The 17,312-nt window shown below is 37.5% G+C and overlaps 1 protein-coding gene across 3 annotated transcripts in view; it reads left to right on the top strand.

Annotated features, from left to right (window-relative positions):
• The window catches only part of CNTLN (centlein), a 218,735-nt gene that overhangs the window by 76,322 nt on the left and 125,101 nt on the right, over positions 1 to 17,312 (top strand). For 2 of the 3 annotated variants that reach the window (XM_060762424.2, XM_067464369.1), the window contains exons 9-10: positions 9,282 to 9,455; positions 16,214 to 16,339. In XM_060762424.2, the coding sequence (XP_060618407.2) occupies positions 9,282 to 9,455; positions 16,214 to 16,339 (300 nt within the window). The remainder of the gene's footprint in view (positions 1 to 9,281; positions 9,456 to 16,213; positions 16,340 to 17,312) is intronic. The other variant, XM_067464370.1, reaches the window with a different exon arrangement.

Below are 17,312 nucleotides of genomic sequence, written 5' to 3'. Positions count from 1 at the left end.
TCTCATCCGTTGAATCACAGTTCCAGTCATTGTCTTTCCGAAATGCTGCATAGATTTGTTTTAACTGCCCGAAGGCCTGGTCCCAAAACCATGTTTTTAATGTTTTCCTAAAAGCCAGGAGGGAGGGAGCGGATCTTACCTCATTTGGGAGAGTGTTCCATAGACGAGGGGCCACAGCCAAGAAGACCCTGTCTCTCGTCCCCGCCAGGCGCATTTGCGCTGTTGATGGGAGTGAGAGCAGGGCCTCCTCGGAGGATCTTAGATTACAAGGTGGGACATAGGGGTAGATGCGTTCGGACAAGTAAGCTGGGCCAGAACCATATAGAGCAATTGTTAAGAGTCAGGCCATATTCTCAGCAATACAAAAGTTATGTTTGATATGAAATGTGTTATGCTTTTTTCCCCAGTGAGCCAATAAAATGGGAACTAAACTTAAAAATTAGGTAAATCCCTATGCAAAAAAAGTGGGGGGGGGGGGGCATTGTCTGTCGTATTGTGCCCTCGTGCAATAGTCAGATCCATCATGAATTCAGAGCTCCCTGAACCCAGGATCCGATTATGTGTGTGTGGAAATATTTTACTGAGGCCATAGAGCATTTCCAAGTGTACACGAAGGAAGCTGGCACCATATACAGAGAGGTATGGGCACAATTGAACCTTTGTGTGCTCTGGAATAAATTCCTTGTCTGCAATGTTGTGCTCCTCCCTGTTTAATCATCATTTTTCTGTGTTTGCAAGAGAAAAAAAGCGGGGATGTTGATTTCTTGGCTGTTTTGTATGGTAACTGTAATGTGATTTTAACTATGCTTTACCCAGCCATAGTGGAGTGCTGCTTGAAATTGAATCCCTCTGCATGAATAAACAATAGCAAGGTTTTGGACAAGGATAGCGGACAACAGCCATTTAAAACAGGAATGGGCAACTTTACTATGATTGGGGGAGTCAAACCTGCCAGTCTATCAAACCTAGGATGTCAGCACCTTCCTCTCATGCAATTAAAAATTGCTAAAAAAGTACCCTGTGCTCTCTAGGATCTCTGAATGAGCAATTATCCTAGCTTTTAGGGAGGCACTAACCAATTTTGTGCCCAGGAGAGGACTACTTTTTCCAAACATGAAATGACTGGAAGTCATTTTGTTTTTTATTTTGTTTTTTTGTTTTGAAAAACCTTTACTCCAAAGGGATGTGAGAAATTGACCTTACAACTTCTAGAATATGTGTGTGAGAAGGTTCAATTGAATTAATGAATGGCCGGATGAATTAATTCACATGGTGATGGGATAGATTGCACTGTGGATCCTGGCAGATTGCATTAGTCCATACGCTATGCGTTGTCTACCCTTAATTGTAACATGAAAAGGGTTTGTAAGAAGCAATAAATTCCCTTAAAGAGTACTTGCCCCCAGAAAGGCTTTATTAGTTGGTCTAATCCCATAGTTTGCAGATGTTAGTGTTTTTTGTTTTTTTTACCAAGCTGGTGACTTGGGATGTCCTTTCTCCCAAGTGCCTTCTTGTAAAGTAACTTTTTAGGAGATGAGGTGGTGCTCACTTTGTTTGTATTAACTTTATGCGTCAGGACAACACATGCAACAAGCCCAGTAGTCCTCAATTTTCATTTTATACAGACCATTCAATGCTCTTAAATTTTCATTCAAAAACTTTTTCTTGTAGCCTGCTAACTGGAGTTACACTGTTAACCAAAATCACTTTTTAAGCCCATGCTACCTTGTGATATCATTATCTTCCCAGTTCATTCTTAGTTTGTCTCATAAGTGGTAGACATGAGTACACCACACTTATTTGAAGCGTAGTTTCCTGCATGGTGATGATTTCAATACATAATGCTGCCTTTTTGATCCACATGAAACCTAACGTTACTTTCCTTGCTTTTTCATTCCTTCAAATACTTAGATTCAATTAGTTATCTCACAGTTAAGGCAAAGCATTTGCTTTTATATCCAAATTGGCAAACCAGCAGGCACCATTTGTGACATTGCTCAACATCATTACAGGTTGTGGAAGCACAGCTGTTAAGGCAGCAACGTTCACTTTCAATTTCCTGGCTTTGTGGACCTTCATCTCACATGAGAAAGTGCTGCTTTTCTACTGTCATTTTTGATGACCGAATTTAACTGATATTTGAAAAGAAAAGTTATAACTAAAAGTGTCCTGAAAAAAATGGAAACAAAGGAAAACTCCTCCTTAAATTACTAACTTCCAAGATATGTGCTAATTAATACATTTGTATTATTTTGTTTATTCAAAAAGCATGCTTTTTGAATAAAGCAGAACATGGTTCTAGCATTTGTTGTTAACTGCTGTCCATTTAACATAATCTTATGCTGTCTCTGTTAATGAGCAGTCTCCAAGTCACCCTATTAACAATGCCATTCAGATCTTGCAAAACCAGGCTTCCTGTCCTGTCCTCTTCAGTGAAATGTCTGAGTTACTCCCTCAACTCTCAGCCGTGTCTCACACTTGTCTCAGTTGAGAGTGTGCCCCAACTCTCCTTGCTGGAAAGAGGACTGCATTAGGCACTTGCCCTTGCTCTGCTTCCTTGCTGTAGAAAATAATGGGAAGCGCCTCGCCCCCTCTCCAGACAATGAAGCAGAGTAAGAACTTCACCAAAGAGGATGATATGAAGCTGCCTCCTTCTCCCAGAGATGAAGCAAATTAACAATTTTTTCTCCAAGGAGAAAGATGGGAAGTCGACCCTCTTTCCCCTGGACACAGAAGCAGAAGAAGTTACCCTCACCTCCATGGGGCAGCAAGAGAGGGGGAGGGATTTTTGCTTTGAGTACAAATATAGAATGTCCACTAATACCCACAGTTTCATGTATCAGCGCCAAACGCCCTTTTCCCCTATGAGAGCCTTGACTGAGGAGAAAGGGAGGGAGCTTGCTGACACATTCCCTTGCATTACTCCACAGCCAAAGCTGGGGCGAGGGGCAAAGGATCCTATTGCCAGCCCCCCCCCCTCTAAAAAAAATCAGAAATTTTCAAAACTGAAAAAAATGAAATTAATATTTCTGCTGGCAGGAATTTACTTAATACATAGAGTGAAGGAAAAAAAGAAGCTATAGGATGGTTGCTTCGTAGTTATATAATTGAAGGCAAATCTAAACAGAACAAAAAACACACACAGGAAGAGACACTTGTTCAGCACACGTAAGAAACTGGGGTTTATTTTCATAGCCAGTAGACATTGCATTTGGACCTCAAAGTTGCTGCTAGATAAATGTTGTTGCTCTCTTATGTCTTCTCTAGTTGTTGAACTCTTTCTCCCAATGCTCTCTTTCCTCTCTCAAATACTCCACTGTCCTTTGATATCAGGTGACAAAACCCAGAATCCCTATGGCAGTTCTTCAGGGCCAAAAAGAATTATGCTCCAGGCATCCTGCAGGGATGCAGAAGCATTAGAGTCCAGAGTTTCCGTACAGGTTTTAATGAAGAAGGAAAAGCTTGGTAAATTTTCACAGAGCCTGTGAAGAATGGCTTCCCTTGAGAAGCTTGAATGAGGTACATGGCTAGTTTTCACTCAACTTTGAAGAAATACTTTGTGTACCTTTTCAAAAATTATAGTGAACAAAAAGTAAATGTGTCAATTTTCATCCTGTTATATAACTTGTACCTCTGGCAATGTTTACCAGATTGTATGAAATTCAGTGCAATTTTAGATGTCACAAAGTAGATCATAGATAGCAAATTTGACATTATCTCAATAGACATCACTTGTATAAATAATAAAACTTTATGGTTCATAATGGTTGAAAGTTTAGTTTGTTTTTTGATGCAGGTAAGGGGACATCCCTTTAAAAGTCATGGCAAGCAGAAACCCGCAGTATTTTCATAACTATTTATCTCCAGCTGTGGTTGGGATAATTGGAAATATTATTTATAAACTGATCCACTCCTTTCATGGCCCCAATTAATTGTCCCAATGGGTTAGTGAAAGTCTGCTCCCTAGCTATGCTATGCAGATAGAGTTTTGAAAACCAAGGTCATATACAAGACATTTTACGGAAATTATTCACATTTATTAAAGATTTCCTTTCTATCTGATGTTACAAAGCTCAGTGACATGACATGGTTTTTCATTTAATGCTGAAAGAGAAACAGATAGAAAAGTTGTTCTATTAAGAGAAAGTATATTTAGTGGTTTTCTGTTCTAAATCATTATTTGGTGGTGTGAACATAATTGAATAACATTTCCTATGTATAAGTATACAGTATATCCCCCTGTGGATAGCAAAATCATGGATACTCAAGGCCCGGTATATACAATGACATTGTAAAATTGTGTCCCTTATATAAAATAGCAAAATCAAGACTTGCTTTTTGAATTTTTAGGAGGGGATGTTGAATACATTCATATAGAATCTGTGGATACAGAGAGCCAACCATATACAGTATATATCTATAATTAACGCTCCATATTAATTTATTAAATTATGTCTTGCGTTTCCCCAACTATTTCTTCCAACTGTATCACTGGTATCAACATTTAATAATCGTAAAAGAAATATCACACTGCTTCTTTAAATTCCCAGAATATCCAGAGCAAAGGTATTCTGGCATTGCAGTTCAAAAGCTCTAAACACTTTTCTTAGGCTGCAACCCTATACTCACCTAGGAGTAAAATTTATTGGAATCAATGGTATTAACTTCATGAAAAGGAGACTAGATAGTCCATTTCCCCCCTTCTAACTTTCAGATTTTGGGATTCTGTGAATAAATGAGCTTCCTGACTTATCAGGCAGCAAAGATGTGGGGCAGGAACAGAGCTTTGACTGTCACCTCACCACATTGAGAAATCTTCTTCTCAGGCTCCCTTGGAGCTTGGGAAGATCAATACAGGGTTTTTACAACACCAGGCAGTCAGTTTAAAATGACCAATGGCTCTCACTGGCCAATGAGTAATCCCCCCACCTAGTCAGAGTGTGGGGTTCCCACTCTAGTAGGGGATGTGAGAATGTACGAGTATTTAGGATCACATGAAGGAAACTGCCAGTTCTCTCCTTTATAAGAACGCATAGCTACTGACTTTTTGTCATGAGTAGTCAAAGAGATATCAAGATTAAATTGGCATTCCCAATAATCCCTAAATGTTGAGAAATAAATGGTATGAAGGCAATCTCATGGATATATTGACACCGTGTTATTTCAATTTCTTAAACTGAAAAGCAAAGGGAAGTTTCTAGAGATACCAGAACACTAGAACAAAGTTTTCATAATGGCCCAGTTACAACCTTAAAGGTGCTATGATAGCGGTCTTCATCAGTTGAAGCTTTCAAAATATGAGCATAACACAAAAATTCTTGTTTTATAACGACTCTTAGATATCCTGCATAATGTAGGCTAATTTAAAGAAGAATAGAGTAGTGACACTTTTAACTACAGACTTAAACTTTCTTACTGTAGCCCAGGGGTCCTCAAACTTTTTAAACAGAGGGCCAGGTCACAGTCCCTCAAACTGTTGGAGGGTCGGATTATAATTTGAAAAAAACATGAATGAATTCCTATGCACACGGCACATATCTTATTTGTAGTGCAAAAAACACTTAAAACAATTCAATAATTAAAATGAAGAACAATTTCAACAAATATAAAATTAGTATTTCAATGGGAAGTGTGGGCCTACTTTTGGCTGATGAGATAGGATTGTTGATGTTGTGTGCTTTCAAATCGTTTCAGACTTGACCCTGAGCGAGGGCCGGGTATATGACCTTGGAGGGCTGTATCTGGCCCCTGGGCCATAGTTTGAGGACCCTTGCTGTAGCCCATCAATAAGTTATTCTCTGCCCCAATTCTAGACCGCGATGTGATGATGCTTAAAGCACAAAACTGCACAATATATCAGAAACAAACACTTCTTGGAAAATGAGCAGGGTTTATTTTCAACTTGGTCTGAGTATTTCTTTCATGAGCCCTTTCAACCCAATAATTTTTTACATGATCCTGGTAAAATATGTACAAAACCAAACATTTACTGATAATAAATCAGAATTTAAAAGGCTTGGTAAACAGGCTGGATTTCCCTTTTTTAATGAAGTATAGCTGCAGAGTCCACTGTAAACCCTGAACAACAGATTTGTATAAAGTTCTGAACGGCCACTAGCTGGATGTTCAGAAAAATTATACTGTTGACAAATTTTTCAGGACTCTAACACTGAGCTAAGAGGACCCCATTTGAGGTCAGGACCCACCGTTTGAGAAGTGTTCTAGAGCAAAGCAAATTCATCATTAGAGCCCTTCTTAAGTTCTCTTTGGATTTAATTTACCAGATGATTCGTTGCTCTTTATATCTCAGCTATGATCACAAACTAGGTTTTATAAGTTTCATCAATTTGGGTACAAAAAGAATTATACTAAACCAATTTGAAATTATTCTGTATGTGAATGTGCCTTCAAGCCACCTGTCAGCTTAAGGATAACCTCTTAAAATTAAAGGGCTTTCTTAGGCTAGGGATACTCAAGAGGTGATTTGCCAGTTCCTTACTTTGAAATATTGTGTACAGTATCCAGTATTCATTTGATTTCCCATCAAACACTAACCAGGACTGACACTGCTTAGCTACCAAGATCAGACAGGATCTAGTACCTTCAGGGTTCAGTTCTAAGGCTTTGGTGTAAACTGTGACTCAAGAAATACAGGTAAAACTAATGTCTCGGAAAACATTCAGAAGTTATCATTAAAATAGTCTTAAACTGTTTATAGCAGCAGTTTTCAAAGTGCGGGACACCACGGTTCCCTCCCCCTGTTGTTTGTTTGTTATTGTTATTACACATCCTGGATCACCATCTGTTGGGGGTAATTTGATTGTGCTTTTCATGCATGGCAGAAGGGGGTTGGACTGGATGACCTCTGTGGTCTTCCACTGAAATACTGTTAAGTTTATGTGGATCAAAAAGTTTGCCCATGCCTGGTATACATACATTATATATAATATAAAATATAAACATTTCTTGGAACTCCATGAGAAATTTTTGCTCCAAAAAAAACTGCGCGGCTGAAAAAGTTTGAGAAACCCTGGTCTATAGAATTAAAATCATCACCATGATTGAAGACCAAAGAATAATTTTCACACACTAAAAAAAAAACATTTCTTATAAAGCAATTAGAAAAGGGGACTTTGTTCATTGTAGACTTGTATATCTTTGTTCTTGCAGGCAACAAGTAGTTGCCTCCCCACAGTGGGAGAAAATGAATATTCTTCCACAAAATTATCCTCATATTTAGCCATTCTGAATTGTTGCACAGGAATTATTCTATGGAGAATGTTTTTTTTAACTTTTCCTAGACAGAGAACACAATTTTTACATAGAAAACAGGGGGGTTGCACACAAACACACACATTAATCAATAACCAAAAACAATAACCCTCACTTCTTTTTCTCAACCCAATCATTTCTGTGCCACATTTTGAAAGGTTGAATGCCAAGAGAAAATAGCACAGAATTCTCCCTGTTCTATCAATCCTCTCAACAGGGTTTCCCATCTGTTCAAAAACCCGATTATTATTTTTTCAATCTGGGAAAGAATAATTGTGAACTTTCATGCCATCCATTATTATTTTCTTTAATTCAATGCAGGATTCTTATGCTAGGTAGTAAAGAGGCAGATACTTTAAATTATTTGTACATGTGTACAAAATAGTAATTGATCACACACCCTTGGAGATCAAGAGCTTTCAAAACAAATACTGGCTAAACAGTTGGTTGTGGTTTGGCCGAACTATTCTTTCCCATAAGAAGTATGGACAAAAACTTTTTTTGGCCAAAATACTTTCAATATCAGAAATGCTTATTGTCTCACAAGCAAGCAAACAAACACAGAGAAATAAACTGTTTCCTCTAATTTGGTGAAACAAAAAGTACACACAGAGATAGCACTTCTGGCTGTTACACTGATGGTTATAAACTAGTTTCAAAATTCGGGAACTAAAAACAGAGACTGTTAACCTTCAAATTAAGATTTCCAGCCACTGCCGATGCAAGTGATAGCTTAATTTTGTGATGGGGAAAAGCTAAGCAAACTATATGTCAAAGAACAGAGTTATAGTCAGAATTTACTTACTTGTGTCAAAAGCATTTCATAAATAATCAAGTATAAAGCTGATAAAATAGAATGAACACAAGTGGCTAAATAAGTTTAGACCAAAAACAGGAAACGGCCACCGCATTGTCTGTGGCTTTAAACAATTCTTCCTTTGTGCATGAGGCAGGGCATTGTGAACAAGCATACAGGTGCTGAGTTGTTTGTTCTGCTCCACAGTCGCACAAGGTAGAAGATTCTTTCAGATAGTGCCATTTAGCCAGGTTGTCTTTTGATCTCCCAACACCACTTCTGAGCCTGTTCAGGGACTTCCAAGTTTCCCATTTTTGGTTTGCCTCTGGAGGAAGACCCTCGTGGGGGGCCATCCATTTGGAATTTCCTGTTTTAGCTGACCAGAAGGATACTCTTGCTGTTGCTGGGAGAACATTAAGAGGAGTGGTGGTTCTCATGAAATTTTTACTTTATTTGAGTCTACTGGGAAAAGGTGATAGCCATGCAGTGGGTGTCTTTCATTGTGTTCAACCTTCTTTTTCTCACAGTTGGCAGCAACTTCCCGTCATATAACCGGGGGGGGGGGGGGGGGGGCAATGCCATCTAGTTTATAGAATCTATCAAAAGGTGTAGATTTGAGACATTCTGTGATTATTAGTAAGAAAAAGGGGTAGGGACATCAGAAAGGATATGAAGAGACACAGAGTGGTGATACCATATATAGTCAGAATAAGGAGTAGGAAAGGATATGAAGAGACACAAAGTGGTGATACCATATATTTTGCACAGCCAAAATAATTGAAGATATGTATACACATTGGATACATAGTACCGACATATGTGTGTGTGCATGCGTGCATGTGTATGTATATATAGATATATAAAATTCTATATGTGTGTGTATTAATTTTGTGGGGGAAGGAGTTACATTTAAAAATGTACCTGTTTCAACTTACATACAAAAGTAACTTAGGAACAAACCTGCATAAAAAATTCAATTTAAGAACAAACCTACAGAACCTATCTTGTTTGTAACACAGGGACTTCCTGTACACTTACCAACATACACGTGTATTTGGGGGGAGGGGAGGGGTAGGTCTTCATCTTTTCACTCATATGTAAACAATGTTTTACATTATTTTTTATCTCCAACCTTTATTGACTAATAGTATTATGGTTTTTTGGGGGTGTTATTCTACAGTTTGCTTTTATGGTATGTTATTTGTCTTTCTAGGAATTCCAACAGTATTCGTTAAATGAGCTAGAATATCTCATAGCATCACAAAAGTCTGAAATAAATCTTTTGAAAGAAAAATTGAAAAGAGCAAATCGTACACTAGCAGATCATAGTACTTGCAACAGAGATTTCTTGGATTGCATCAATGTTAGGGCTGGGAAGAAATACAAGGTAGGAAAGCTTTATTGCCTTGTGTATTTGTGTCAAAATGAGGTTGGCAAAGCTTGACATTTTGCTCTGGGAGTCGGATAATAACAGTTTTAATAACTGTCGATGCTACTTATAATTCTGGAAGCTTGATCGAAGAGTTTTTTATTATCTGCCAAAGACTTGTTAAAATAACTGTTGGGAGTAGGAAGTTTTACCTTATTAAACACTGAATAAAGGGTTGTTAATTTAATGAAATTATTTAAAGGTTCAATTCTTCGTAGGATTCTTAAGATGAATATTTATTACTTGGTACTGTTTGTGAGGATGCCCATTTTTCCCAAACAGATGAATTTAAGGAAGTAAGTTTGAGATTTAAAAGTTTGTAATTAATGTAAATGCTGAGTTAGGAGTTCTGTACAACTGGTATTATTTTATCCTAAGAATTAATTATGGAATTGGAAGTCAGTTGTTTTACATTTATTTATTTCATCAATTACAACTGATATTTCACTCTTCTCTGCAGATTCAGGGCTAGGTACAACGTGCTGTTAATTAAAATAAAAATAAAACAAAAATAAAATGTATGAAATTAAAATAATCCTATATGCCTGCATAATACTTTTCACTTTTGTATGATGTAAAATTTTAGCTATGTTTGGTTCAAACTGTATAAGCTTTCTTGAATCCCAGACTAGGAAAGTTAGGACAGTGATGACGACAGCAGCAGTGGCAACAACAGCAGTAAATTATTTATTTATTTTAGATCTGCCCCACTATGTATTAATAAATGTCAGAGCAGCTTAAAATAGCATTAGAGTAGGTTAGACTAAAAACAGTAAAATACTGGAAACAAATTAATGGCATATTCAGTATTATGAGTTGAACACAGATTTAAAAATGTGTAAGTCTTTGGATTAAATTAATGCCAATGGGCTTTGGTGAAGCCCCATGTTTTTACTCGGCATTTAAATGACATGTTAATTTAGTCGGACATAAAGGGGAAGACCATTCCACAGTTCGGGTGCCACAGCTGAGAATGCCATCCCATACTCTGACAACATGTATTGATCTCTTCGATGGGACACTCAGTAGATTTTAATCATGGGCAAACACATATGGAGAAAGGCACACTCTCAGATATCAAGGTCTCAAACCATTAAGGACATCAAATGTCACCAAAAGCAGTTGAGTGGCAGCATTTTACCAGTGTTGCACCTACTGAGCATTCCAGTAGTCTAAGCGGGAGGTTACCAGGGCATGGACTAATGTGGTTAGTTTATCTCTGCCCAGCAAAGGCTATAACTAGTGAACAAGTCAAAGTTGGTGCCAAGCACTCTGAGCCACACAGTCCACTTGGGTCTCTAGTGACAGGAATGGGTCTAAGAGCACTCCCATGTCACATGCCTACTCCTTCAGTGGGTGAGAAATCACATCCAGGACAGGATATTTACTCAGTTCCCTGGACCTAGGGATCACCAATCCATAGAGCCTCAGCCTTATCAGGATTCTGTTTCTGTTTATTGTTCCTCACCCAGCTCATAACAGCATCAAAGTACTGCTGTAACCTCAGCTGATTTCAAAGACAAGGAGAAGTAGATCTTAATGTCATTTGCATACTGCTGGCAACCCGATAATTTCCACATACCAATAAAATGAGATTTTTCTCTGGAATATGCCCTTTTTGTAGAACATACCCCATCAAAGATAACCTTGATCATGGGACAGCCAACTCGAGAGGACCCTAGTTTTTATGTGTGTTGCCTCATCATGACAATCCACAGGAGAGAACAGTGTGTGAATGTACGCTGTTCTGTCATTTCAACTCACAGCATAAAGCAGCTGACCAAACTACAAAGCCTTGCTCCTTGGTAGTTTATTATGTCATCTAGTTGGGAGAACCTTTTCTGGTACCTCCCAATAAACCTGAGAAATAACTATGGAATTATTTTTGACTTTTGCTCTCCTTTGTAGGAAGGTAACAAACCAGGAAGGGGAAGTTTCTGGCTGTCAAATGACATAAACCAACCACAGAGCAATGCTTCATTTTTTTTCTTTAATTGATCCTACTGAAAGAAAATACAATTGAGCAGTATACATAAGAATGTGTTCAACTATAACAATCTGTTTCCTTTGGATCCCTGGCTTGTCATGTGATGTAAATTCACGCCATGTATCTTGTTCTTTCTGTATAGTACAAATTATGTTGGCAAGAATGCCCCTTTGTTCCATCATATACTAACAACTAAAACAGTAAGATTTTTTTTAAAGATACTCGCAATTTGAAATTTTCAGAGGAACTATAGGTTAAAGCGACTCTCTTGATTTGCATTTTGAAGCTAGTAAGAACTCATTATTCATTAAAATAAGAATATGGAGTGTTTAGTCCACTCTTATGTGTGCTGCATTCCGTCTGACATTAAAACTCGGCATTTATTATGCTATTCTAAAAAATAGAGGCAAACATTATTGAACAGTAGCTACAATGCTTACTTGGTAAGAAATAATTCTTGTGGATCAGGTACAAATGAAACTTGGAATTACAAATAGAACTTGACTTTGCAAATGCACAGAAATGAAGCTCAGTTGATAGAAATTGAGGACTTCTCCCTTGTCTAGACCAATAAAAGATAGTAATTTTTCCTGAAATCCTAAATGATCAGACTTGATGTTGAGTGTCATTGAACATGATTTGGGATTGACCTATTATTCTGAAATGATTTCAATAAAATGTATCTGTTTCAAGATCACTAGAGTCTATGGCCAAAGCAGTGTGGTTTTAGGGCCTCTTTATATGCTATTGGAGCAAAATGGAAATTATATCCCCTTGGCTCTTTCCATGTTGTTGTGATAATGTTTGGAATGACATGGATCAGAATGACATGATACAAGCAGAGCAATTCTTTTCATGAGACCCAAAGGAAAATGGGATTGAAATTATGTGACAATGTAAGAATCTTTCTCATTGAATGTTACTACCAAGACCTGGACTTCCATTCAAATTGTAATGTGGCCAGATATCATCTGATGTTGCTTCAGAACTGATCCCCAATTACAAGTAATTTTTGAGAATTCTCAGAAAAGGTGAAGATACTTTCATCATTCATCAGTAATGAAACTGACTTACATTATAGTAAAAAAAATGACTGGATATTGCTTTCAGAAAGTGTAAGCACCCATTTTTAATCCTAGCTATCAATTCCTGCTTCGACAGAAATAAATAAAAAGTCCAAAATGATATTTTAAGGCCTCTAGTAATAGACCTGGTGGCACTCTTGAATAATCAAGGATTCCATGAAGTCTGTCAGGATCTGAACAGAAATTAGTGTCTAGACCTTGGATGAAAAGGAGATTCAACGTAAGAAAAAAACGATTGATGCTCTCATAGAATCATAGAGTTGGGAGAGATCTTGTGGGCCATCCAGTCCAATCTCCTGCCAAGAAGCAGGACAATCATGTTCAAAGCACTTCCAACAGATAGCCACCCAGCCTCTGTTTAAAAGCCTCCATGTACTCTTGTATACTCATGTATATTCTGCATTGGAGAGCAGCTGTTTGGACTACGTCTTGTCTCTGTCATAAATATTACAGTCATTCTGCATTTGCAGTTTTTATTTTTGCGGTCAGTTTCCCCCAGTCATGCTGGAGGAGATAGAAATGGCTAGAGAGAACATTTCTATGTCCTCCAAAGGTATTATGTTGCCAGCTTCCAGTAGACATTAGCCACAAAGTCATGTTAGAGGGATCAAAGATTCTTAGAGAGGTGTTCTCTCAGAGAATAAAAGCAATTTCTTTATTCACAATTTTTCACTTTCTTGTGCCCCTGATCCCAATGAAAGTGGAAGGTTGACTGTACAACTGTGCCACAGCTGATTGCTCCTACCACAGTAAATCACAGAATCAGGCTATTATCATTTCTGTTTTGAGTCTTAACTATTGAAATTGAACCCATAATTTAGTATTGACTTAGTTGCATTAACTTCCTCTTCTTTTTGCTATTGAAGGCTTTATAAATGTACGGATTGCTCAACACTCTCCCACTCCCACTAGCCTAATCACCTACTTCATCTTTGCTTACAGCTGATCTACAGCAGAATATGTTTTATAATCTGCACTGCACCAGCAATGTACACAGCACTTACAGCTATTATTATGATAGTCTTTACAAGGCTACAAGCATTAAAATGTTCTTAAAGATTTACATAGCATGGCAGTGCATTAGCATCAAGAAATACACTCTCCTAGAACACTTTGTCTGAGTTTAGCTATGATCATATGCACAGTTCTGTATAACATCTGTTAAAAGGAATCAGGGAGAGAGTGGGACATTGTTGGCTCATTTCTGTAACATGTGCGTGGATCATCTAAACAGAAAGCATTCAACCACAGGTTGTTATGTTCCCTGGGGTAGGAAGGGTATGTGTGTGTGAAGACATGAGTTAGCAGTAGGGAACAGGTAAGGATACAAGCCTAGTCAGTCTTTTCAAAGTGCTATTGAACATGATAAAGAGTGGTTCTGGGAGATTAGGTTGAGGCTACGTAGGTGCCTCTACTATGCTGAATGTTTAGCTTTGGAAGGGAAGAAACAGAGAGAGTAAGGGAGAGAGATAAATCATTTGAATAATATTAATATTGTATTTCTTCGATTCTAAGATGCCATCGATTCTAAGACACAGACAGATTTCAATACCACCAACAGAAAAAAGCTTTATATAAAAAAAAGTATCCACAATTTTAAGACACATCCCATTTTCAGAGATTTAGGGAAGTGCATCTTAGAATCAAGGAAATACAGTAATACTTATTTTACTTTTGGGGCCAGTTTGTCCTACCTACCAGTTAAAACAAGCACCTAAAGTGTATCCGAAGGCCATTCCACACAGCCCTATATTCCAGAATATCAAGGCAGAAAATCCCACAATATCTGCTTTGAACTGGTCCCCCCATCAATTGCCCTTCACGTGTTAACTGCTTATATGCTAGTGTTAACTGCTTATATGCTCTTCTAGCTCTAGGGACAAGGCTATGTGAGGTGCTGATCTACATAAGGGCCATCCAAAATATGATTTATCCATCAACTCATTTGCTGCTATTCACCTATGCATTCTGGTTAATTTACATAAGGATTGAATCATTCCCCTTTTCTTTTAAGCCATGTGCTCAGTTTTAACAAACCTTAGGGGGGGACCTATGGTGGACTAAAGAGCTTTGTAGCTCTTTAATCCCCCATAGGATTTAGGAATGTATGTCTGTTCACATTTTGTCTGATCCAGCCCCCCTCCTTCGGTTGCCATGTTAAGATGTTGGTTTGGACCTATTTCTTGTGTTCCCTACACCCAGCATGGCCAATACGTGTTTCTTGGTTGAGTGAAAGAGAGTCAGTCGGGGAAAAGGGGAATGGGTGAGTAGAAAATGGGTACCTCAATCCCACCAGGACATTTTCTCCAATGATGTCCTCCATATATTTTGTTCTTCATTTTCTCAGTTTTTGAAGAAATACTGATGAATTCTGATAATATATTTCTTGTTTACATATAGCTTGGAACTCTTTTTTTTTCTTTATACATTAACTGAAAATAAAATATCTTCTTTCCTTTCTGAAATTATTATCAGAAACTCATATTCCAAAGAAACTTATTTTTTGTGTGTGTTTTTCAAAGGGCAGTTCCGTCAGGCTATGTAGTCCATCGTTTTGTGAACAGAAATGAAATCAAAGCTCTGTAATCTAGTCGTCCTCCTACTTAAAAGATGACCTGTTACACATTTTAGAACAGCTACAATTGCTCTTTATTTTACAAAAGAAAAAATGAGTCACGAGATGAAAATACCAACATATGATATATACAAGTGTGTGTATATATGTGTGTGTGTATACAGTGTATATTTATACGTGTACATACATACCTATATATGTGTGTGTATGTGTGTATTTTACATACACACGCACACAAAAGACATGCACATATGTATGGACACTTTCTTTTTTCTCTATATATCTTTATATGTGGTTTTGTGTGCGTGTGTGTGCATGTGTGTAACAGTTAAACACTTAATAATATTGTAATGATACAGAGAAGTTGCTAGCTACCTCAGGCAAAGCTATTTGGAAATTCAATAAAACCAATCTGGATATTTCATTTCTCTTCTTTTTCATAAGAACATATGACATGCTACAAACAAGAAGGTTTCCTGGTTTAAGTGCTAGTTTCATAATACTTTCTCCAGATTGCTATATGATGTTGCAGATAATATAAACACACGTTCTTGTCTCTAGTTAGGCATATTATAGTTAATGACCATATGGTCATTATGGTATAAGATCTACTGTCTGTTGTATTTATATTCCTCAAGCATATTGTTCCTTCAACTTCACAGTGTGTTAAACTATTTCAAAGGGAAAAAAATCCTTTCCCTCTTGTTTCTGGTTGTCCTATCAAGTGTAACCTTGGACCCTTATAGAGCAATTAGATCAGCCTCTATCCCCTCCTTTGTAATGAGGTTTCTTGCATTTCTGAGTCTATAACCCTTTAGTCTTCCCTAATGGGACATCATTATTCTGAAAGAAACAATGTAAATGTAAATGAATATTCTCATTAACGAGTCACAGAGAAACCTTTAGTGGTAGCGCTGTGGTAATTCTGCTTGTTATTTCTCTGGTATTCCATGCAGGATTTTTTTTATAATTCATTATTAGTATTCAAAATTACTTGTTCTTTAATTTTGCATGTCTTTCATAAGCCAGTGTTCCAACCAGTTCAACCATGTCCTTGTTTTATTCCCAGGAACCACCTGTGAAACGTTCAAGGTCTCTGTCCCCAAAGAGCTTTTTGAAAGAGTCGGAGGAACTAAGGAAGCTTAAAATAGCTGAAAGAAAGATTGAAAACTTAGAAAAGACACTACAGCTAAAGGTGAAAATTAAAAAACAAACAAAGCAACTTTTAAAGTTTTCAATTGGCATAGACTGTGATAAACAAGAATTACACAGGTATTTTTGAAAACCCAGCATACATAACAACAGGCCAAAGAGTGCATAACCCGTGGTCCTAAGTGGTATTAATTCTTAGTCTGTAACACATTCTATCCTGTATGGAGTAGGATAAAGTCATAAAAAACTTTGAATCAGTATTTAAAAGTATCCGCATAACTTTAAAAAGAAATCAAACACTGCTTTACATAGACTTGAAAGTTAACAGATTTAAAAGTGTTTATATACCCCCCCATGCACAGAGAGGCACACACAGACATTGTTTTTTCTTTGTGGTCTCTGTGCCTCAAACAAATAGTTTTTCATGTTTGCACAGAGACCTCATTCAGAATTTTCTAGAATTGAGTAACTTGGTAGTACCTCCCCTCCGCATATCAATTGTGCATACTTAGCCCATCAACCTACATTAACTGTTTTTCCTCCCATCTGCCCAAAGAGACACTGTGTTTCAAACTCTCTTTTGCTGCTCAGTGTTTTTGCTCCAAATACTTCCATTTTCCTTCTGTTGGTCTGCATTCTGTACACTCTCGGTATTAATATTAAAAAGAATCTTTCTCTTTACCTCATTTCTTGTCTATCTTTCCTCTTCAACCCCTTCTTTCACCAACAACCCTTCTCCACACTTTTTGTGGACTCTTCCTCATTTCTGTTTGAGTTATACAATACTTGTGGGCATTCAGAGTTCTTGTTTTGGATATAATGTGCAGAAGTACAGCGTTTGCTGAAGGTTTACCTCTCCAGCTTTAAAACATGACTACATGGTTCAGTCTTACTGTCTTGAGAAGGCACTACAAGTGCCTGAGATAGCAGTGTCCATCCAGTTTACTTCTCTGTCTACACCTTCAAGCTATGGAAACACAAGATTAAGGAGTGATAAATACTGATCATGATCACTT

Source organism: Anolis sagrei, chromosome 2, assembly GCF_037176765.1.
Source record: "Anolis sagrei isolate rAnoSag1 chromosome 2, rAnoSag1.mat, whole genome shotgun sequence".
In the NCBI taxonomy this organism is placed as follows: Eukaryota; Metazoa; Chordata; class Lepidosauria; order Squamata; family Dactyloidae; genus Anolis; species Anolis sagrei.
Note: the sequence above shows the minus strand (reverse complement) of the source record. Positions and strands in the feature narration are given on the sequence as shown.